The sequence below is a fragment of the Amphiura filiformis genome, chromosome 9, assembly GCF_039555335.1.
Source record: "Amphiura filiformis chromosome 9, Afil_fr2py, whole genome shotgun sequence".
NCBI lineage: Eukaryota > Metazoa > Echinodermata > Ophiuroidea > Amphilepidida > Amphiuridae > Amphiura > Amphiura filiformis.
Genome location: NC_092636.1, coordinates 26918410 through 26943332, shown reverse-complemented (window position 1 = coordinate 26943332; position 24923 = coordinate 26918410). Strand labels below are relative to the sequence as shown.

The window sequence follows — 24923 nt, the reverse complement described above, 5'->3', positions numbered from 1 at the left end:
TGTAAGTTTTGTATAATAATTTGAGCTCAACATTGCTGCATTTCCTGCATTTTGTTTTGTATTAGGCCTATGTCTGGTTTTTTTCATACTGTATAATATATATTTCTATCTTGTTATTATCATGTTCATGTATATAGAATTATAATCAGGTCTTCCAGGGAGACCAGTACATTTGTATTGATGGAATTTCCTGAATAAATAACGAATAAATAAATAAAAACAATTTTTTAGGCCTAAAGATTGGCTCTGTCTGAGAGTACTAAATTTAGTGGAGTGCGCCCACAATCATGATGTAATCAGGGTTGTCCATAGCAGGTGAAAGGTCGCACTATTTTCAGCCACGTTTCTTTAAAGAAAGTTTCGCATTTCTGTGTTTTGGGTTTAAAGTTCTGCCGTCAAAATGTGGTCAGTTCGCTTAAAGTCCGTGTTGTCTTGTGTTTTAACTGTATCCTTTTTATTCCTGAAACTTGCAATTTGCGAGGAGGCTGGCGAAAGTAACGACAAAGGTGAAACATACTCCATTGAAGGTGAGTGCAATATCTGTACTAACATTGCTAATAAATAAGCTTCCTGTTTTAGACAATTTATTGTTTACAGTATCTAGTTCTAGACTAATTCCAATCAGCCGTCTACACTTCGCATGTACTGTGCATGCTTCGTAGTGACGACTGATTATCTTACAGTCCATATCATGACGGACTTCTGAAAGAAAACTATTCAATGCGACTTTGCCAGGTTGTGCGCCGTAGCGCGACTGACTAGCGGCGCCCGTGTACCACGCCGCTGTGACATAATTGCGCTCACTCTGAACTTCTAAAAACAACAAACTCGGTCAAAGGGTCAATTTGGACACAACTGCGCATGCTCTATGTTGCTCGAGAACTCTAGCCAAGAATTTGATCACAGATAGCTTCACATTCTAGGCTAGAGACCTTTGTATTCAAAATCTAGTCAGATTTGCTGAAGCATGACACCGTGTAAAGCAATGGAAGTTCAGAAGTAAACATAGCCGATCACAACAGGCGATTGCATCAAAAATGTTGCTAAAATTACACTTCCGCAAAATTTTAGACTATCCAAAATACGCAAATCTTGCTCAAAAGATACAGTTGACTCATCGAAATAACTTTCATCCAAATTTCAACATTAACAGAATAAATAACCGGTGTAAAAAATTGCACCGCTGTCCGACCGAAAAACCATAGTACATGTAAAGTACTCTAGCATCGAATGCGTAACTATCGTGTGCAAATTCGAAGCTAGAGTTCTCGAGTAAGCTCTATGCCACAGGAATCCTGTTCCAAATCCGTCACTTTTTTTCCACGTAGTTTTCTCAGTCATCAATCCAGACGGTTGACGACTGAGGGCAGCAGTCTAATCTAGTTCACCACGTAAACTCAGGTGGTGAATGACGTGCATTCTCTAAATTCAGTAAATTTTCATCATCAACCGTGTAATTGAATGGGATTATTTTGAAATTTTAAAATGCTTGAAATATCACAAACAAATAGGCCTATGTTAATAAATAATAAAAAATACAAGCTAAAACCGTTGGGGTTCGATAATGAACGCCACTCGCCGCCTAGATTAACCATGCTAACAATTCACTGACGTGTCATTTGAGCACTATACCCGTCGTGATCGGCATTGTTTTACATGGGGTCATGCTTCACTGATTTTGATGCATTTGAGATAGTTCCAAGTTCTATCCAAAATAATGAATATTAAGAATTCTTTTAAAAACACTTGAGAATGTTCCTGCAATCTTATTGGTTCTTACATGTACCTGTGTAATATGACACAATATCACACGGGTCAGCGCATATGCATCAACGCGATACGTGAACTCGCTATTTGAACCAATCGGGAGGCACGTAGCAACAACGGAACTGATCAATTTTAAGCCCTAGGCAGTTCCTTGTTAAATGTAGGATTTAGTTTTATTAACATTTGTTGTAATACTTATGATATTTCTATTTGAATTGATGTGTTTAAGAATGAGAATAAATGTACATTTGTATTGTTTTTAGCCACTGTCGTGCATCTATCGTCTCATATAACATGGGAGAAATTATTATTTTTGGCGTAAAACAAGGATGTGGCCCGTGTTATATGAGACGATAGATGCACTCCAGTGGCTAAAAACCTTTATTCTCTAAATGAAAAAGTTGCCTCATTATGAGCTGAAAAAAAGTGACGTGTAACAAGAAAACAAGTTTCAAGGGCTTTATAACTTCCTGCATCCCAGTTCCAATAACTGAAACTCCCAGGGAGCCGCGAGTTCCAAAAAGTGCTGTGTATGTGTCGATTGTCACAGCTTATCGTGCATTCACATCTGTACTTGGCCGTCGGAACAAAGAAATCACATTGTAATAATTTTTCACCACAAAATATGATATGAAAACACAGGTAAGCAATGTATGAATATATGGATAGGTCAAACAGGTTGTCAATTAACAATATTAATTACATGTACATGTACCTGTGTGATATGACACAATATCACACGGGTCAGCGTACTCGCTATTTGAATCAATCGGAGGCGCATAGCAACAACGGGACTGATCAATTTGCGACATAAACTAATGAAAACAATCTACACTGGAGACACCCTATAGCACTTCCTACAACCCGAGAACAAGTCCTCAAACATTGGAAATTTATATTTAATACAACTACCTACATCCCCTGACCCCTATACATCTTGCCTATGGGCCTTTACACTCTACCGCGGCACATAATACACTGGGCACTAGCTGTTTGTTGTAACCCTGCTATTGAAACTTTTCATTTTACAGGGAAGGTACAGGTGGCTTATCCTGGAGTGAAGATATCTGAATGGCTGCCTTTTACAAGAATCTTGGTAGACGGAGGAAAATATGTTGGCTTTTTCAGGTAAACATGTACCATGTTCAGCCTCCCTTGGCTTAAGGGGCGCTCCTCTAACATATTCTATGCAAAATAATGATGTGATTACTTTAACCATCTCTACGTCTTCCATGCTTTAACTCAACATTGGAAACAGAAAACTAGGTCATGTGCACTAGGTGGGTAAGAGGAGGCTCGCGTAGACTCACATTTTAAGCACTTGCCAGTAGTGGTGGCAGAAGTATTACAATTTAGGTGGGGGGGGGGGGGGGGGGCAGGGGACAAGCATATTTTGTTCCAGTTTTACTAGGACCTCTTTCAATTTCAGACTATTATAAGCCCCAAATGAAGGTGTTTGTGTTTTGCTAATATTTTATGGGCCAGTGCATTGGACCAAATCTTTTTCCTGCTATAAAGGAAGATGCAGAGAGCAATTATTGCTTTATTTTTTTTAATGATTTTAGGTCAGACCCCAACCTAAAAATTTAGGGGGGGGGGGTGACCCTGCGTCCCTCCCGCTTCCACCTATGTTGCCCGACTTAATGCCTGTGACATGCATAAAGCGCAATAAGTATAAGTGCTGCCCTCCACAGCTGCTTGATGACCTGGAATATTATTATATTTGGGTCATCATAAACAAATGGCAGCTATCTTCAGAAATATTGATTCACCATTTTATTTTAAAGACCCTTTATAGTGATAGAGTGTGCCCCTCATACAGCATTTATATATCCATTGAAATGTTATTTCTACAGACAAGACGGGACGTTTAAAGTCAACGGCTTACCATCTGGCTCCTATGTCGTGGAAATCGCCAACCCTACATACGTATTTGAGCCGGCGCGGGTCGATATCACAACAAAGGGCAAGATGCGGGCCAGGAAGGTGAACAATGTACAGAGCACACAAGTAACACAGATGGCATATCCATTGAAATTCAAAACCAAACTAAAAGCGGGCTATTTTGAGACGAGAGAAAATTCCATGTCACAGATATGTTAAAGAATCCAATGGTAAGTCTGGCAATAATTGTAATATGTGACAGGATCTACTCCATGGAGGGCCAAAGGCAGCAAATTTGAAATTGAGATAAAGGCAAAAATATGGAGTAAAAAAAAGCAATAAAATACATAAGAAAATACACATCACAAAACTTCATAACTGTAGAACCAAGTATGCTAGACCTTTGGTGTTTTCAGTATTATGATGATAGCCTAATGTTTATATATATGTTGATAATTATAGTAACTCAATTTTCAAAAAATGCCTCCTTTGGGCCCCCATGGAGCAGATCGTGTCACATTATGTAAGCTGTGTTACACATGATCAGATCTGATCAGATGGTTACAGGCCAATAGTCCAAACTCTAATCCTTAACCTAAGCCTAAATTTCAACCTAAGCGCAATTGTAAACCTAACCATAACCCGGACTCTAATCCTAACTCTGACCCTATCCCTATCCCTAGCGCTAATCATAATGTGAACACTAACCCTAACCTTAACCCTAAAATATCCTAACTTGAACCATTTTTGGACCAATGACCCATCAGACTAATGGTCTGTTCCATTACATTACTGCCATACAATCTAACGTTCTTGTGAGACAGTAATGACCCACTAGCAGTGACGTAGCATGAGTCATTGTATTGGGGAGCACCGACCATGATGGGGGGGCCGACCTAATGGGGGGATGGCACAAACCATTTTCCGGCAATTTTTCTATTGAAGGTGTACCCCAAGAGGTGCAATACAAACAAATTAAATCTCTAGAAATGTTGGATGGTGATTTTGTGTCATGACCATGTTTTTATGTTTGTTTGAAGGCTGTATATAGTGATTCTTTTGTTGTTCTTTTGTTCTGTGATCTTCAAATTTTTTTGTGGGGTCAAGCTTTCTTCGCGATATTTTTTTCATATCGAAACACTTTGTTTGAGGAAGGACTTGCACCTGAAAAAAATGGTAGGAATGGAATGTGATAAAAACGGATTACCATGGATAGGTGCTGACCTCTATCTTGACAAAACATAAGAAAAATAAAAACAGAAAGGGAATGGGGGAGAAATGTTTCCAGGTGTTTGAATCTTTAAACAGATTTTCTGCAAACATTGTTAGGCATCAGCAGTGGCAGCATGTGGGGGTAAATTCTCCCAGTCAGAACACTTGCCCCCTAGTTAAAATCCAAAATTTCAAAAACTTTTACAATTTTGCGCAAAATGTGTTCATTTTGCCCCCCCCCCCATTCACTGTGCTCCTGAACTCTTGAAGTACTTTTTAAATTGGGAGATTATGAGGGTGAAGATTTGATGGTAACATAACTATTTAAATCCTTATGCTAACAGCATGCTTCTCAAGCAAACTTACTTGACTCTGTAACCTACATGTCGTTGATAATGTGAAGCGAAATCTCTGAAATATTATTTAGGAAAGGCTGAAATGCTTGAAGCACTTTGACGTATTGTCTGTTGCAGGTACTAATGATGGTAGTCCCCTTAATCTTCATCGTTATCATGCCTAGGCTAGTCAACACACAAGATCCAGAAGTACAAAAGGTACGTACATAGCAATTTGTTATATCATAATGCCAACACTGTGTACCGGGGTGTTATTGCAAATATGCAGATTCTGCAAATATGGGTCTCATTTTAGGATCATGCCTAGGCTTGTCAACAGTCAAATGCAACGCACAAGATTTAGAAGTGCAAAAGGTACGCACATAGCAATATTTCATATAATCATAATGCCAACATTCTCAGTTCTCAGTACAAATGATCATATGCAGATGCTGCAAAGATGAGTCTTATTTTTGGGCCTGTGGTGTAACAGTAGCCCCACTTTTTGGTCAATTTTGGTTTAAAAAAACCATATTTTCATCTAACTGGAGCCCAGATTTCACTTTTTTGTTGAAATTTTGCAGAATGTGTTAAATTTGAGCAAAAATCTGGGTCTCTGATTTAAAAATAGGACATTCTTAGAAAATTGGTTTAAAAACACCCCATTTTCATCGAACTGGAGCCCAGATTTCACTTTTTCGTTGAAATTTTGCCGAATGTGTTAATATAGGTCCATTTTCAGATTCTTGGTGACACATCCCTAGCAAAACAAAAAATTGATGTTTCAAATCTGCCAGTTGTATGTACATGTAATGCTAAGTGATGGTACAATAATTTTGTTGTTTTGATATGTCAATATGACAGAGCAGGGTAGCACGGGTCAAGTTACAAGAGGTACAGCCTGAGGTGTGTGTGTGTGAGGGGACCATCAACCTGTAACCCGGCACACCTGTTTGGCATTTAATTGTCAGAAAAGTACAAACCTGAAACCTCAAATTTACGCATTTTCTTTCATTTTCAGCCCAATTTGATTTATGTTACCCCCAATTTCACATTGTTTTTCAGCTTTTATTGAAGCATTTTCAGCTATTTTTCAGGTCTGAATGTAGGTGGTTTTTAAACTTCAAATATTTTTGTCTTTTCTTTGAACAGGAGATGCAAAACATGAGCATGCTAAACCAAAAACAAGAAATGCCGGACCTGTCAGAAATGGCCGCCAACTGGTTTGGTGGCGGAAGTGGTGGAAGTGGGGGTGGTACAACAAGAAGAAAAGAAAAGACTGCTGGAAGAATAAAACATAAATAAACTGATGATGAGACCTGTGTTAAACCCATGAGCACTATCCGCTGATCTAAAATTGCCTCTGATTGGTCAATTACATGATATCTTCACTTTAATCACCAATCAGAATGGAGCTTTGTAAATAATTCACCCCAACTTTTTTGTGTGGTGAAATTATTCTAACAATGTTGCTGATTGCTCTAATTGATAATGAAAACTACTTTTTGGCCAATCGGCAGGTAATTCTCATGGGGATAATTTATAAACTGATTATTGTAAATGTGGGAGATCATGTACTTCCATACCACTGAAATGATATCACTCATAAGATCTACCCCTGATTCCAGAAAAAATTTTAGAATTAAAGAAAAAATTATTATTTTGTTTTGCCAAATGAAACATAGCTAAGTCCTAATCTTTTACTTAGATCTAATTGGCAAAAACAATAGTGCTGTAAATCTCTGGAATAGGGAGTAGACCCATTTACATCTGAGAGAGAAGTTGACTTCACTTGCGACATCAAATTCATATTGCAACTAAGGATTTATAGCATGATTTTTTTTTTTATGGGATGCTTACACCGTGTACACCAAACCGACAAAGGTAATCGACTCAAACAAAATTAGCTTACACTTTTACACCCGCATTTGCTCATACTTATAAAACTCGACTTCTAGTTTCGTATTTTGAATTTGACAAAAGTTGTTCAGGGTCGTCATTACAAGTTAGCTTCCGAAGTTGAGTTCAAAGCATGACAATCCTATTTACACACAAATGAAGTTAAGGTTGGTCTTAACCCTGGAATTATGGAAACGTTTGGGCCTCATAACTACTAAATTGTTGGTCTAAAGTATATAAAAGTATACATATTTAGAATGGCAAAGACATGATAAATTCATCTGTGAGGTCAAATTTGGACCAAAATTCCAAAAAACAGGTTTTTAACCCACTTCTTTTTCGTTCAACGTAACAAAAAAATTATTGGGCCAAAATTTGTTTTTATTAATTTTTAAAAACTAGATAAAAATATCTGGGAACAGTTTTTTTATTTTTTGAATTTAGACCAACTTTGAGAAATTTGCACCCAAACTGCTCAATTTTAAAAAAAATCATAAAAAAGCCTGATTTTTGTCCTAATTTTCAAATATTTTTGGTGAAGTTGGTCAAAATTTAAAAAAAAAATGTTTCCTAGATATTTTTATCTAGTTTTTAAAAATTAATAACAAAAAATAGAAGTTATGAGGCCCGAAAGTTTCCATAATTCCAGGGTTAAGACCAACCTTTTAAGGGTAAAAGCTTTGAGCTTAAAAGCTCAAATTTGACTGAAGTCAACTTGATACTCTTGTGTAAACAGGATCCGAGACTTGAACCCAATTCACACAATGGGATATTCTGGTTGAAATCCATACACCCTAACCCCAATATAAGACATGACCTTACTCTTCCACACAGGGAGTGTGAATTTCAAACGGGCTACCTGAATGTGTGACTCCATTTAAAATATTTGAAATCTGCACCCCTTGTTTGGGATATTAATGCCATGTCTTCTACAGTGGGTGTAGGGTAGGTGTATGGATTTCAACTGGAATAGCCATTGTAATTTTCCATGGAGTTACTTGTTGAACGAGGGGGTATGAAAAGAAATTTTAAAATCACCCAGAAGTGAAGGAGCACATCTAGCGCCACCTGTAAAGGAAGTAAACATACTTATGAGACCATATTTGGACCATAATGTACATAAGGACCAGTGATTATACTGACAAAATTTCATCGATATAGCTCCTTCACTTCTGGGTGATTTCTAAAACTTTTTGATACCCCCTCCTATATTGCAATAGAAGTGCCCATTGCCTAGGTGGATGTACTAGTCAGGTAGAACCTGGTTGTGATTGTAAAGTTGGGTGTGACTAACATTAAATGCTTTTGCATTGACATCTCAGGTGTATCTAGAATGTATAGAATGAGAATATAACTGGTGCCCATTGGTCACCCTTGAGAATTCCGAGATATCCAGGGTCAAAGTTTACACAAGGATCCAAAGTCAAATTGTTCTGATTTGGTTTAACCAGTTCTAAAACATTCCCCTGGTCATAAGGGCTCATAAAATATACATAGTTTGACCTACTTATGACTTATCAGTAGTAAGCAAAAAGGTTCATGGTCGGCATTTTGGCTTCACATGGGTAAAAAACAGAAAATGTCCGATTTGATAAACAAAAGTCTTGATAATACAAAATAAGTATGTTTTGTTACCTAGGTATCACAGCAAAATGGGTCAATACTCACCCAATTATACTGATTGTTACTTATTTTGCTGTGTTTTGTAGGTAAGAAAATGTCTTACATAGTGCAAACTATTCTTTTTGTGGATTACTATAACAAGACAAAAATTTGAGACCAACATCAAAATTTGATGAAATTGTCCGCTTAGATCCGCGTAGAGTCCCAATGTTGACCTTTGATCTTCTCACTAATAAATACAAATTATTTGATTGGGACCATGTTTGTATTATCATATAAGATTGACTATTATAATGGAGTCATGTTAAGGAGGAAGTCCCACCAGAGCAGTTCTTCTGGGTTAACCAAACCTGCCTGGTTATCAAATTAATTAGTGCAAAGGTTATCTCTGAATTTGACATGTTGACTAATTGATGCAATAACATTAAAACATCAATTAGCACCTGTCAAATTCAGAGATAACCTTAACACTGAATAATTTGATAACAAGGCAGGTTTAGTTCACACCAGAAGAACTGCTGTGTTGGGGCTTCCTCTTTAAATAGGCAGGGAACAGATCAATCAATTGATGAAGAAACAGCAGTGTTATTTTACCTTGCTTCTGGTCTCGCTTCAAACGAAAGAATGGGGTCAGTGTTGACAACTAGATAAGTTTATATGACTTCATCAATCTTTTGCTTTGTGTCCCAAGGCCTGAAAAAATAGTTTGATTGGTGTAACATAAAAAAAATTTGGGTAGGTCGATTACGCAATTTTTTTCATATTAACATTTTTACACACATTTTAAGCTGTAAATTGCGTATGATAGGCCTTGTTGTTTTTTTCGTTTTTTTTTCTTTACTTTTAATTTTCTTGCAAAAAAATAAGAAAAGTCTATGGTCGGACCTATTTTTAGGGTCGTTCGGGTAAGCCAATCAAACTTTTTAGGCCTAACTGTCCTAAGGTTGGTCTGAACCCTGGAATTATGGAAACTTTCGGGCCTCATAACTGCTAAATTGTTGGTCTAAAGTATATAAAAGTTACATTTTTAGAATGGCAAAGACTTGATAAGTTCATCTGTGAGGTCAAATTTGGGCCAAAATGCTCATTTTGGCCCCAAATCCCCAAAACGTTTTTTTTGGCCCACTTCAAAATGGTCATAAAATGCTGAATTTTCAAAAAAATCATAAAAAAGCCAGAGTTTTGCCCAGAGGAGGCTTAAAGGCATTCCTACAATGCACTATGATTGGGAAATTTGATCAATATAACCTAATTTTAAAGGCAAAGTCCCCATTGCCACACACACAAAATGGTAATTTTAAAACTGCAGCCAACGAGCTAATAGTTGAGACTTATGACTGATATTTGATTTTCTTACAGGAAACATTCATATTGTCCCACTGCATTAATTTTATTCATAAGTCTCGATGTTTTGAATGTTAAATAATAGGATGAAAACACCAGATATTTGCACACAATTCCATTGCAAGGTATGGTCAACTGTACCACATGTGTACAAAAGCCAGACATACAAGGTCAGAAACCCCATTGGGTTGTGGGAATGTCTTTAAACATCCTCTGATTTTTGCCCAGATTTCAAAATACAAAAAAATAAAAAAAACGGCTCCTAGATATTTTTATCTAGTTTTTAAAAATTAATAAAAAAACCCCGCTATTTTCAGACCAACCTTAAATGAAAAAAAAACATTGCAATTGTTACTTGAGGACAAGTCCATTTGGCTTACTCTTGAGAATGACATTGATGCGTGTGCTCCAGTGAGTGGGGTATCAAATCATGTGCATTGATGTAAGAACAGGTGTGTTTACATGGGGTAGTTGAATAATCCAAAAAAGGAGCAAAAAAAAAAAATAATAATAATAAAATGACATATAAATCATAACTTTGAAACCAGGGACTTAGTAATTTAGTAATGTAATGTTAGTTAGTAATGGTAACTTATAGTGGACCAGATTGTGACACATTTGGTCATAGTGGTGTGATATAAATAAACTGATCCATGCATCACTAAAGGCAGTCTTTTCTACTGCTCAGTGCTGGAAGTGCAATAGCTGCCCTGTGAACATTTGGCAATTTACACACAGTATATTGTACTCATCTACACATGGCAGCTATTGCACTTACCCACTTCTGGCACTGAGCAGTCGTTTTGTATGCAAGTGGTTGTGTGATCAGTGCTGGTGCAAGGGGCTAACAAGTTGTTTTGCCAGTGGGCCACGTGAAGGTCAGCATATACTCCGACGTCTTGCAGGTGTTTACTGGCACGACAGATGCAGTGGCTATTTTTCTGCAGTGTCTTCCGCTGCAGAAGCAGGCGCCTCACAATCTGCTGCTCTCTTCATAGGCCTGAGAGGTAGATATGTTGTTAAAAAAATTTTGCTGCCCCTCAAACCTCACCATCCTCTAGAGGGCCTAGTTAATGATTCAGACCCTATTCTGATTGTATGTGTAAGTATTTTATAATGTATATTTTGTATCACAAATCAATTTTGTATACAACTTTGGAATTAATTAAATAAATAAATGATATTGACACAGAGTTCCAGGTTTTCAATATTTTACTGTCTTCTCAAACACATAACAAAATACCATAGACTAATCACAACAGATGCTTTACCAACTGGCAAAGTACAGAATCATTTGTGACGTCCCATGTCAAAACCAGACACTTTTGGGCAGGTTATCAATTTTGAGGCCATTTTTATATCTTAAATACAGAGATATTTTGCTCCATAACACCCTTTTCTTACAATGAAATCGGACATTCCTAAGCGAATATATTAAGTTAAGTAAGTTATGGTATTATAAATTTGGAAATTGAGATATCGGCCTTTTAAAATATTATTGACAATGTTGAGAGTAGGAATTACCTTGAAAATGTCTCAAAAATACAAGATCCCAGTTATATTCCGATCTGAAACTATTAGACAATATTTTAAACATTAATAACATCACAAATTAAGCAACAAACCAAAATTGTTAAAAAATCACCCCCAGGCAGATTTTTGGTTATTTCTCCATTAACGATCCTGCCCAAAAGTGTCTGGTTTTGACATGGGACATCAAATTTGTTAACGAGGGCCAATTGTTCCATGAAGTGAGACAGACAATAGGCCTTCAAACACATGTTTAATTGCACAATTTTGAATCTTTGTACTTCCCAAATTCCCCACTTTTTTGAGCCATGGAACTAGGGTAAAATTGCACACTTTTGCATCTTTCTCATGCACTAGCCCATCAAATCCCAAAATTCATCTTAATTTTAAGCTAAAATAATCTGAAATTGATTTGTTCATGCGCAAATGGCCCAGGAAAAAAAGGCATAAAATATGCTTGGCACCTCTAATTTTTAATGTTTCCATCGCCACTACCAGTGAGTGGCTTTGTGGACTTGAGTCCCCCTGATTAAGCTAAATCATAAAATATTAGCCTGCAATGTACATGCCACCTTGCAATGGTTTCTGTGCATACCCTGAAAGCCAATTACTTTTATACTTAAATATATATATTTTTAAAGCAGTGAATAATGTCATCATAACAATATATTATCTGTATTCTCTTTTAATAAATATCAACAAAATATACACATATTTAGTCTTAGCTAAGACTTGGAGCACACCACATCTGGCGCAAGAACTTTTACGTTAATTTTTGTACCACACACACACACTTGTATTTTCATGTTTCCTGTGTGTGGTACAATAATTTACTTGCATTGTGGCCATGGCTACCAAGTATTATATTCTGTATAAGCAGGCCCAATGAGCATGTTGAGTTCTTATAAAATCAACGATTCCAGTCTGGGGCATGATAGAAATGGTTGCTTTTCCCTGCTGTAATACATTCCCGATTAGCTAGCTTACAAACACTGGTTACTTTGCGATGACACTTGTGATTATAACTCTGCCTCAAGTATGTCAAAATCCGGTGCGTGGGAGCTGCAGAAACGAACTAGCTGCATGTGAAACTGTTGCATGTAGGCATCATTCTGGATCGAAATGAAGAAAATATGACAATCAATCAAAAGATCAAGCAATCAATCAAGAGATTCAAACCAAAGAGAATGGGCTCACAGTTGCCCTGTGCATAAGGCCACCTATTTGTTTGTCATACATGGAAACCAAAGAGTGTACCTCTGGCATACATATTGGCAAAGCCCGAGAATCAAATGATAATTGGCGTCTAAGTTTGTGCGTTAAAAGGTTTGTGTATGTAGCACTCACATGGAGCTACTTGGCACACATTATTGGCAGAATTAGATAGGGCTTCCCAAACTTTAATCCCCATGACCCAAATTTCATAAGAAAAAATGGTGTGACCCACAACATTATACAAATTCTGTTACTTTCCAAAACTGATCAGGGGTGTACCAGGCAAAATCTCAAAAAGTCGTCCTGCTGACCGGCTGCCAGAATGACTTAACCGTGACAAATGCGCACAAAAATTTGCAATTTTAATGCTAAATGCACAGAGATGTATTTTAAATTTTATCAGCCAAGTCCCGCGACCCCTTTTCGAAGAGGCCGCGACCCCAAAAGGGTCACAAACCCACAATTTTGGGAATTGCTGCAATAGGTGTAAAACGGAAACAAGAACTGACTTAAAAGCCCTGTACAATATGTAACATTAATCAAAACTTAAGTTCTGCATGAAGTTCCTTACCTCTGGACCAATATAAGCAGTTATGTTATCATCTCTGAAATGTGGGCGTGGCTGTACACTCAGAACAGAAAAGCCTAGAAGAAATGAGAATTATAATATGAGGCCATCTTAATTAAATCCTGAGTCTCAAAGCTGTCGTGCGCATTATATTATGATCAGCTCTTAATAGGCGGAAATTATTCGGTTTTTGTTAGTGCGCGAGACAATAAAGTTCCAACTTACGCAAAGCGCAGTTCGCGTAACTGCTGCGCCCAGCTGTGTGTTCGCCGTTCTATATCAATCCACGATGTTATGAGTCCCGCCTATTAAGAGCTGATCAGAGTATAGTAAAATCATGCACATAGTCCTCTTTGAAAATCAAGAAATTCATTTTTTATGTCTTAATTTTTAACAAAAGGCGAAAATAAAACTCAAAATACCTATTTGATTTCAAGTTTTCAACAAGTTTTGAAGTTTTCAACACAGAATTATTTTGTAGCAGTGATACTATTTGTCTACTATTCCAACATTTGCAACAGACATCGGAAATTTTCTGCACAAAACGCTTGTCCCAAAGTCTGTACTGACACATTAATAATAATATTAATAAAACAAATAAAAAAACCACCACATTCCGCACTAGTCAAAATTTACTTACCAAATCTTTCAGTGACTATTTCTTCATAGATCATAATGGCCAGCACTGTATCTTGCTCTGATACTTCTTGTCGCATATTCAGTCTTGCATGGGCCTTGGATAAATCACTCCTTTTGAAATTGATACAAAACAAACCATTTTTTTTAAAGTTCTTTGTTATTGATAAAGATTAAGACAGCATGGTATTGTTGTAGGGGCTGTAAGAACCAACGGTGACAATTAACTTTGAGGCACAATGCATTTTATAATTATATTAATTAAATTTAACTTTAGGCTACAAAAGTTGCCCAAATAAGAGACAGACAGAAATAAACTAATTATAGTTTGATCAGCTTGGAATCGACGGGCCTTATATTAAACATCGCGGATTAATATTTATATATTTTATTTCGAGAATTGTCTTGTGATATCTCACTAGAAACATCGCGAATTATTCATTCAAATCCTATATGTGACCATCTATTCCACCACAAAGTGGTAGTAAAGTCGGCTCTAGATCATTTTCTGTTTATTGCAGATTTTAAAAGAATGCAATTTCAGCTTCAAAATGACACCTCAGCCAACTTCATCGGACATCTGGAAGTGAAGTTATGGTTCATCAAAGGTCAAATTCTTAATATATTTTACATAGAGATCCATATACTGTTTTTGATTGTATCTCAAAATGGAAAATGCAGACTTTACGACCAGTTTGTGGTGGATGGGCACATATGTTGTCTATTTTCTTTAACACATACAATATAGACCAGATTGGTCAACTATACAATAATGTGCCCCTGGCTGGACAACTTTACTGCCTTTTTGGATTGTAGAGCTAAAAGTATAGACCTTTTCAAATCAAGATCGGAAACCCGCAGTATTAATTCAGTAAGCTAGGGGGTCAAATTGGTGCACAATGAATCAAGCAGAATCACATACTCTTTTGAGTGAAAATACAACGTATTTAGCCAAAGTCAACATGAGTCATCACAAATATTTTCTAAAGGTATTGAACTAACACTTTTTGGCACTTCTCAATGTGACAGTAAACGAAAGAAAAATGCAAATGTTTGTTGTCTGCGGCACATTTGATTTGGTCATGTGGTCTTTGCAATATAAATATCAATTTCTTTTACAAGCCATACCCAACGCTTGACCGTGTCTTTCATGCAGATTTGTGTTCAGACATAATAGTTGCATTTGCGTTAGCGTCATCCATAACAAACTTCGGAAAACTTCGATTTGAATAGGTCTATTGAGTCAACTTACAATGTGTGCACAGCTGCCTGTGGGAATGGCATTCCATGTACTCCTGATGATCTCACTCGCCTACTGGCTACAAAGTATCCCTTAATGAGCCTCTTGGCTGCAACTGATAGCTTTACTTCAATGTGAGATACATGCTTAAGGAACTGAAACAACACAAAGTCAAATACATCCCATTTTATACAAATTTGTCTTGTGTCTGCAACATTGTAATGACAAAATGGCTGTATTTATGCCATGTTACTTCTAATAACTTCCTCAAAATGTCCTCAGCCAGTGATCAGGTAGTTCAACAGTACTAGTGATCAGAGGTAGTCCAACAATACCAGTGATCAGAGGTAGTTCAACAGTACTAGTATTCAGAGGTAGTTCAACAGTACAAGCAGACAGAGGTAGTTCAACAGTACAGGTGATCTGCGGTAGTTCAACAGTACAAACGATCAGAGGTAGTTCAACAGTAATAGTGATCAAAGGTAGTTAAACAGTACAAGTCATCGCTGTTTTGACAAACTGTTGTATGACGAAAAATGCAGTTTTGAGAAAATCGTATTTTAAGTTTTTCCAATTTTTGAAGACCCACTGGAGAGCCCCAAAGTAAAATGTGTTTATTATTATCAAAGAATTTAATCAACAATATATCTGTCTTTGTTCTCAACATAATACAAACGTTTCATTCAGTCTTTAATTAGAATTAATCTGCAAACTCATACGACAATATGCCAAAATAATGCATAATTTGACAACCTATGTATTAATAATGATACGTCATGTGATACGACAGTATGTCAAAATAATAGGCAACTGCAGTTACATGGTGGCCTATGGCGACATATCATGATACGACTGTCAAAATGTTCGAATGACATTGTTGTTTTTTTGGGGGGGGGGGGGTTACATTAAAACCAACCATGTCGTATCACACTAATTAGTGCCATATCTCATTAACTAATTACATTTAGGTCTCAAAACTTTGCGAAAATATAGAGTTTCATTCACAGATTTTGAAAGTTTAGCCCAAAAATCGTCATACGACAGTATGTCAAAACAGATGAAATGATCAGAGGTAATTTAACTAGTGATCAGAGATAGTTTAACAGTACCTGTGATCAGAGGTAGTTCAACAGTTCAAGTAATCAGAGGTAGTTGAACAGTACAAATGATCAGAGGTAGTTCAACAATACAAATGATCAGAGGTAGTTCAACAGTACAAATGATCAGAGGTAGTTCAACAGTACAAGTGATCAGAGGTAGTTCAACAGTACAAGTGATCAGAGGTAGTTCAACAGTACAAATGATCAGAGGTAGTTGAACAGTACAAATGATCAGAGGTAGTTGAACAATACAAATGATCAGAGGTAGTTCAACAATACAAATGATCAGAGGTAGTTCAACAGTACAAGTGATCAGAGGTAGTTCAACAATACAAATGATCAGAGGTAGTTCAACAATACAAATGATCAGAGGTAGTTCAACAATACAAGTGATCAGAGGTAGTTCAACAATACAAATGATCAGAGGTAGTTCAACAGTACAAATGATCAGAGGTAGTTCAACAATACAAATGATCAGAGGTAGTTCAACAATACAAATGATCAGAGGTAGTTCAACAATACAAATGATCAGAGCTAGTTCAACAGTACAAATGATCAGAGGTAGTTCAACAATACAAATGATCAGAGGTAGTTCAACAATACAAATGATCAGAGGTAGTTCAACAGTACAAGTGATCAGAGGTAGTTCAACAATACAAATGATCAGAGGTAGTTCAACAATACAAGTGATCAGAGGTAGTTCAACAATACAAATGATCAGAGGTAGTTCAACAATACAAATGATCAGAGGTAGTTCAACAATACAAATGATCAGAGGTAGTTCAACAGTACAAATGATCAGAGGTAGTTCAACAATACAAATGATCAGAGGTAGTTCAACAATACAAATGATCAGAGGTAGTTCAACAGTACAAGTGATCAGAGGTAGTTCAACAATACAAATGATCAGAGGTAGTTCAACAATACAAATGATCAGAGGTAGTTCAACAATACAAATGATCAGAGGTAGTTCAACAATACAAATGATCAGAGGTAGTTCAACAGTACAAGTGATCAGAGGTAGTTCAACAATACAAATGATCAGAGGTAGTTCAACAATACAAATGATCAGAGGTAGTTCAACAGTACAAGTGATCAGAGGTAGTTCAACAGTACAAGTGATCAGAGGTAGTTCAACAATACAAATGATCAGAGGTAGTTCAACAATACAAATGATCAGAGGTAGTTCAACAATACAAATAATCAGAGGTAGTTCAACAATACAAATGATCAGAGGTAGTTCAACAGTACAAGTGATCAGAGGTAGTTCAACAGTACAAGTGATCAGAGGTAGTTCAACAGTACAAGCGACAAGAGGTAGTTCAACAGTACAAGTGATCAGAGGTAGTTCAACAGTACAAATGATCAGAGGTAGTTCAACAATACAAATGATCAGAGGTAGTTCAACAGTACAAGTGATCAGAGGTAGTTCAACAATACAAATGATCAGAGGTAGTTCAACAGTACAAATGATCAGAGGTAGTCCAACAGTACAAGTGATCAGAGGTAGTTCAACAGTACAAGTGATCAGAGGTAGTTCAACAGTACAAGTGATCAGAGGTAGTTCAACAGTACAAATGATCAGAGGTAGTTCAACAATACAAATGATCAGAGGTAGTTCAACAGTACAAGTGATCAGAGGTAGTTCAACAGTACAAGTGATCAGAGGTAGGTCAACAATACAAATGATCAGAGGTAGTTCAACAATACAAATGATCAGAGGTAGTTCAACAATACAAATGATCAGAGGTAGTTCAACAGTACAAGTGATCAGAGGTAGTTCAACAGTACAAGTGATCAGAGGTAGTTCAACAGTACAAGCGACCAGAGGTAGTTCAACAGTACAAGTGATCAGAGGTAGTTCAACAGTACAAATGATCAGAGGTAGTTCAACAATACAAATGATCAGAGGTAGTTCAACAGTACAAGTGATCAGAGGTAGTTCAACAATACAAATGATCAGAGGTAGTTCAACAGTACAAATGATCAGAGGTAGTTCAACAGTACAAGTGATCAGAGGTAGTTCAACAGTACAAGTGATCAGAGGTAGTTCAACAGTACAAGTGATCAGAGGTAGTTCAACAATACAAATGATCAGAGGTAGTTCAACAATACAAATGATCAGAGGTAGTTCAACAATACAAATGATCAGAGGTAGTTCAACAGTACAAGTGATCAGAGGTAGTTCAACAGTACAAGTGATCAGAGGTAGTTCAACAGTACAAGCGACCAGAGGTAGTTCAACAGTACAAGTGATCAGAGGTAGTTCAACAGTACAAATGATCAGAGGTAGTTCAACAATACAAATGATCAGAGGTAGTTCAACAGTACAAGTGATCAGAGGTAGTTCAACAATACAAATGATCAGAGGTAGTTCAACAGTACAAATGATCAGAGGTAGTTCAACAGTACAAGTGATCAGAGGTAGTTCAACAGTACAAGTGATCAGAGGTAGTTCAACAGTACAAGCGACCAGAGGTAGTTCAACAGTACAAATGATCAGAGGTAGTTCAACAGTACAAATGATCAGAGGTAGTTCAACAATACAAATGATCAGAGGTAGTTCAACAGTACAAGTGATCAGAGGTAGTTCAACAATACAAATGATCAGAGGTAGTTCAACAGTACAAATGATCAGAGGTAGTTCAACAGTACAAGTGATCAGAGGTAGTTCAACAGTACAAGCGACCAGAGGTAGTTCAACAGTACAAATGATCAGAGGTAGTTCAACAGTACAAATGATCAGAGGTAGTTCAACAGTACAAGTGATCAGAGGTAGTTCAACAGTACAAATGATCAGAGGTAGTTCAACAATACAAATGATCAGAGGTAGTTCAACAGTACAAGTGATCAGAGGTAGTTCAACAATACAAATGATCAGAGGTAGTTCAACAGTACAAATGATCAGAGGTAGTTCAACAGTACAAGTGATCAGAGGTAGTTCAACAGTACAAGTGATCAGAGGTAGTTCAACAGTACAAGCGACCAGAGGTAGTTCAACAGTACAAGTGATCAGAGGTAGTTCAACAGTACAAGCGACCAGAGGTAGTTCAACAGTACAAGTGATCAGAGGTAGTTCAACAGTACAAGCGACCAGAGGTAGTTCAACAGTACAAGTGATCAGAGGTAGTTCAACAATACAAATGATCAGAGGTAGTTCAACAGTACAAGTGATCAGAGGTAGTTCAACAATACAAATGATCAGAGGTAGTTCAACAATACAAATGATCAGAGGTAGTTCAACAGTACAAGTGATCAGAGGTACTTCAACAGTACAAGTGATCAGAGGTAGTTCAACAGTACAAGCGACCAGAGGTAGTTCAACAGTACAAGTGATCAGAGGTAGTTCAACAGTACAAATGATCAGAGGTAGTTCAACAATACAAATGATCAGAGGTAGTTCAACAGTACAAGTGATCAGAGGTAGTTCAACAATACAAATGATCAGAGGTAGTTCAACAGTACAAATGATCAGAGGTAGTTCAACAGTACAAGTGATCAGAGGTAGTTCAACAGTACAAGTGATCAGAGGTAGTTCAACAGTACAAGCGACCAGAGGTAGTTCAACAGTACAAGTGATCAGAGGTAGTTCAACAGTACAAGCGACCAGAGGTAGTTCAACAGTACAAGTGATCACAGGTAGTTCAACAGTACAAGCGACCAGAGGTAGTTCAACAGTACAAGTGATCAGAGGTAGTTCAACAATACAAATGATCAGAGGTAGTTCAACAGTATAAGTGATCAGAGGTAGTTCAACAATACAAATGATCAGAGGTAGTTCAACAATACAAATGATCAGAGGTAGTTCAACAGTACAAGTGATCAGAGGTAGTTCAACAGTACAAGCGACCAGAGGTAGTTCAACAGTACAAGTGATCAGAGGTAGTTCAACAATACAAATGATCAGAGGTAGTTCAACAGTACAAGTGATCAGAGGTAGTTCAACAATACAAATGATCAGAGGTAGTTCAACAATACAAATGATCAGAGGTAGTTCAACAGTACAAGTGATCAGAGGTAGTTCAACAGTACAAGCGACCAGAGGTAGTTCAACAGTACAAGTGATCAGAGGTAGTTCAACAGTACAAGTGATCAGAGGTAGTTCAACAGTACAAGCGACCAGAGGTAGTTCAACAGTACAAGTGATCAGAGGTAGTTCAACAATACAAATGATCAGAGGTAGTTCAACAGTACAAGTGATCAGAGGTAGTTCAACAGTACAAATGATCAGAGGTAGTTCAACAATACAAATGATCAGAGGTAGTTCAACAATACAAATGATCAGAGGTAGTTCAACAGTACAAGTGATCAGAGGTAGTTCAACAGTACAAGCGACCAGAGGTAGTTCAACAGTACAAGTGATCAGAGGTAGTTCAACAGTACAAATGATCAGAGGTAGTTCAACAGTACAAATGATCAGAGGTAGTTCAACAGTACAAGTGATCAGAGGTAGTTCAACAGTACAAGTGATCAGAGGTAGTTCAACAGTTAACTGTGATCAGAGGTAGTTCAACAGTACAAATGATCAGAGGTAGTTCAACAATACAAATGATCAGAGGTAGTTTAACAGTACAAATGATCAGAGGTAGTTCAGCAGTACAAGTGATCAGAGGTAGTTCAACAGTACAAGTGATCAGAGGTAGTTCAACAGTACAAGCGACCAGAGGTAGTTCAACAGTACAAGTGATCAGAGGTAATTCAACAGCACAAGTGATCAGAGGTAGTTCAACAGTACAAGTGATCAGAGGTAGTTCAACAGTAACTGTGATCAGAGTGGTAGAGGTGACCAGAGGCAGTTCAACAGTACAAGTGATCAGAGGTAGTTCATTCTTTCTGATTGGTCACAATTTTCAATTAAAATATTGCTGTGGGGAATCTTGGGTTAACATGGTTAAGATAAAGAAGTCAGTGAGTAGTATTTACCTGTTTTAAATCCTGCATATCAAGGAGACACTCCGCATCTTGAAATTGGTCATCACCATCTTCATCAGAAATGGCTTGTCTCAATGTGTGGTGTAACAGACACTGTTCAGCATAATCATCTTTAGATCTATCACTGCTACTGCATGACACAGTCAATGAAAAACACCTACGGAACAAAACAATTTACCAGGTACAAGGACAGCGTTCAAAATAGGGCCGGTCAGCCGGCCATTGGCCAGTAACTTTTCTGACTGGCATCTAATTGCAGGCCTGGCTGGCCGGTAACTTTTCAAGATCAAGCCCGGCTGGCCTGTAACTTTTTGAGGCATATTTCGAACACTGTACAAGGACTTATCCATCCAATTGAGTGAACATTAAACAGATACCTAAAAATTCCTAAATGACAAAATATAATTTAAATGGAAGGCCAAAAAAAAGGTCTGCCTCAGAAATATTTTGTCAGACAGCTATGTGCTGTGCATTTGTTTTTGGGTAAATAGAGGTTATCCGCTTTACTCATGTGTGACTTCTAACACAAAGGGCTGGTTCCCGTAGTATTCTTCATTCAAACCAATTCAATGCATGACCTCAGTGTTACCTGCATGACTTTGGGTGGCTATTTTAAAACATTCATGCACATGCAGGTACTTCTTTTGAAAGTCCTAAACAAGGTATAGCAGTTGCTGATAGGATATGCAGCTTATAAAACACAGATAACCTCTATAGGATGTGCAATTTTGTTTTGTCTAAGAATTTAGATTTTAAATGCTGGTAGAAAGCAGAGAAGCAAGATCAAACATGTGAGAAGGGACAAACAATTGGCAGCTTTGTTTTGTTCACCTCTAACAATGCAATAAGTTGCCAGTGCTTCATTAACTAAATCGGCAAACTTTATCATAATAAAGTGTTCTTTTATAAATGTCATTCTTTCTCATTCTTTTTATATAACAGAATAACAATTAAAAACTGTTTGTCACATAATCTGACAAAGAGTTTGAAGATAATTTGAATTAAAATTCTTCAACAAATGACAAATGCATCATTTTACATTTACCTGAACAAATTAATACATGGTTTGACATGAAAATGATTGATGGCACATATTATACCGTTAAATAGGTGGTGAGGTTTTTGAGCTTTTACTTGCATCACCCTGCATTCACATTCACATCACCCTGGCAACCTTTAGCTCAGTAGAAACATGCTGCAAGATTCTTTGTTCTATTATATACTTACTCTTCTAGTAGACTTGTACTAGATTTACTTGGTTCCTGTGGATTGAAACAAACAGATTGATCATTTTACCAATGATTCATGGGCATATTTGTTGATCACTTACTCAAATCAATTAGTCAATTTATCAGCCAAATCTTCTGTTATTATGGGTTTTATGAAATAACCTGTATGTGTTGACTAACATTGTAAATAGTGGTGCTTTTTTGGGGTGGGGTGGGGGGGGGGGGTATTTGTTGTTATGACAGGGAGAGGACCATATCCCACGTGGAGGAGGGGACTCTATGCCACCACTTGTGTCAAATTGAACAATAGAAAGTTTTTATATCTACCATATCAATAGGTAGAGTAGACATGTCTGCAAGAGCTCACACTTAAACAGGCCTATGAACATTATAAAACCAAACATGTATATTTCCCTGGGCCAAGGGGTAGATGGAGCAACGCTTCTGAAAGCTGCAAATTGAAAAGTTGTTATACTTGGTCTATAGGCCTAAACAATTAGGTACAACTTTGGTCTTGAATGGGTATAAAGTATGATGCACACTGCAAGTATTGCTATTGGAATATTTTAGTTGAAATGTAAAATCGGACCTCTTCCCATATCCGTGTCCTGTCATATTCGGTTGCATCCCTTTAATTTAATAGCCTCTGAGCACTATCAGGCTTTGCCTGGCTTCGGCTGAAAGTTAATAAATAAATAAATTCATACACCCTGTATGGAAGACATGACCTTAATCTCCTAAACAGGGGGTGTATATTTGAAATGGAGTCACTCATTTAGGTAACCCCATTTGCAAATCAAACTCCCTGTGTGGAAAATCACATCTGATATTGAAAGTCACATCTTCCACAGGGGGTGTATGTGGTGCAACTGGAACCAATATTATATCCTACAGTTTTTGTCAGAGAAGACTTGAACAGCAGTTGTTTACATTTTGAGAGCGTGCAGAGAGTAACCACAGACGTGGGGTTCTGATTGGCTGAATCAATCGTCTGACAATCATAGCAACAGACCTATTATCTGATTGGCCAATTATGTGCCCAAACGTTGGTCGACGCAGATCGGCGCCCTTGACGGACATGCAAAGCTCCGCATATGTCGCTCTCATTAACAGGGCGCTCGCGTCAATCTGAGCAAGGTACTGCCGTTCTTCTCCGAAACCCAGTGTAGTCATATATCCATGTTTTGAGTATCCAATTCAACTTGATTTTAACTCTCTCCACGCGGGTGTCGACTGCAGACGACAAGTTTCTTTTTTTTCCAAAAATTCCATAATTGTTTATTTCATTACCATATGTGGAAGCAGCATGAAATATGCATTAAAATGAGTACAAACAAGCCTGGTATTGGTTCAGTGGTTCTTTTAAAAGATAGGTCTTGATATTTTGAAAAAATATCTCAAAACTAGAACTTTTTATGTTGAAGCCTATGGCTAGCATGCAGTGCATTAAACAAGCAAACAACAGCAAGCTTACCAAAGGTGCAAACACATCTACACTACTTTTGTTAGCCATTTTCTCCCCATAGGCCCAGACTGTGCATTTGACTGGCATCATGAGGTGCTGGATGGATTGGTCGCTGTATTTCTTGGGAATTTCTATCGTCAACTTCCTTGTTTCCATTGCTACATAATGTATAAATATTATAAATGGAAAACAAATAAACATTTTATTATCGTCTACTACGAGAATTTGGCAAACATTTTATTGTTTTAATATACCTATGCACTAAGCATGCTAAGTCGTGGTATAGCAGGATTTGATGGCTATGCATAGAACTAAACTGTGTGGGCAAAGTAAGTTTCAGTGATGTGAAGCACACAGCAAGCAACAAGTCAACAGTCAAAATAATTTTGTATTCTTACAGTATATTGCCTTTGAAAAAGTGTTTGCCAAAAGTATGGTGAAATTATCATCTTGCACTGTTGAGATATGGCAATTTAAGCAAATTTATTCAAAATCAAGATAATTTGTCCACAAAATGGAATTTTTGAGCACCTTAGTTGGGAGAGTTTTTTGCCACTTTGGACTTTCCAGTTTAAATCCATACATCCCCTGTGCATGAATGCATCAATTTTCCACACAGGGGGTGTAGATTTCAGGTAACCCCATTTGAAATTTATACACACTGTGTGGAAGATTAAGGTCATGTCTTCCATATGAGGTGTACGGATTTCACCTGGAACAGCCCAATAGTACTTACCATGATAGAGTCTTTCAATGATATCCTTCTTGAACCTAGCAACATCCCCTAATAAGCAAATACCTTCATGTGCAAGGAGAAGAGAACCACCTACAAAAGGAAGCAATAGATCGGGGAACTGGACCTTATTTAGAGCTTGGGGAGTGCATTCGCTACTTGCACGGTTCCGCCATTATGCACTATGTGCGGGGAGAGCCTCGAACTGGCA

General features: G+C 37.3%; 2 protein-coding genes across 3 annotated transcripts in view; one reads left to right on the top strand and one right to left on the bottom strand.

Annotated features, from left to right (window-relative positions):
• The first annotated feature begins 305 nt into the window (after positions 1–305).
• Positions 306–11251, top strand: LOC140160814 (endoplasmic reticulum membrane protein complex subunit 7-like). Its single transcript, XM_072184125.1, is given in 6 exon segments — positions 306–527; positions 2799–2895; positions 3624–3844; positions 3847–3881; positions 5337–5417; positions 6351–11251. Coding segments are annotated over 6 exon segments (714 nt in total). The 5' UTR covers positions 306–400; the 3' UTR covers positions 6504–11251.
• A 347-nt stretch (positions 11252–11598) lies between these two features.
• The window catches only part of LOC140160813 (minichromosome maintenance domain-containing protein 2-like), a 31624-nt gene continuing 18299 nt past the window's right edge, over positions 11599–24923 (bottom strand). Inside the window, exons 14-21 of one of the 2 annotated variants that reach the window (XM_072184122.1) lie at positions 24716–24805; positions 23989–24137; positions 22513–22547; positions 21277–21442; positions 15266–15408; positions 14018–14127; positions 13381–13454; positions 11599–12706 (exon numbers count right to left, since the gene is read on the bottom strand). In XM_072184122.1, coding sequence (XP_072040223.1) covers positions 12614–12706; positions 13381–13454; positions 14018–14127; positions 15266–15408; positions 21277–21442; positions 22513–22547; positions 23989–24137; positions 24716–24805 — 860 coding nt within the window. In that variant the 3' untranslated portion in view covers positions 11599–12613. The remainder of the gene's footprint in view (positions 12707–13380; positions 13455–14017; positions 14128–15265; positions 15409–21276; positions 21443–22512; positions 22548–23988; positions 24138–24715; positions 24806–24923) is intronic. The other variant, XM_072184123.1, reaches the window with a different exon arrangement.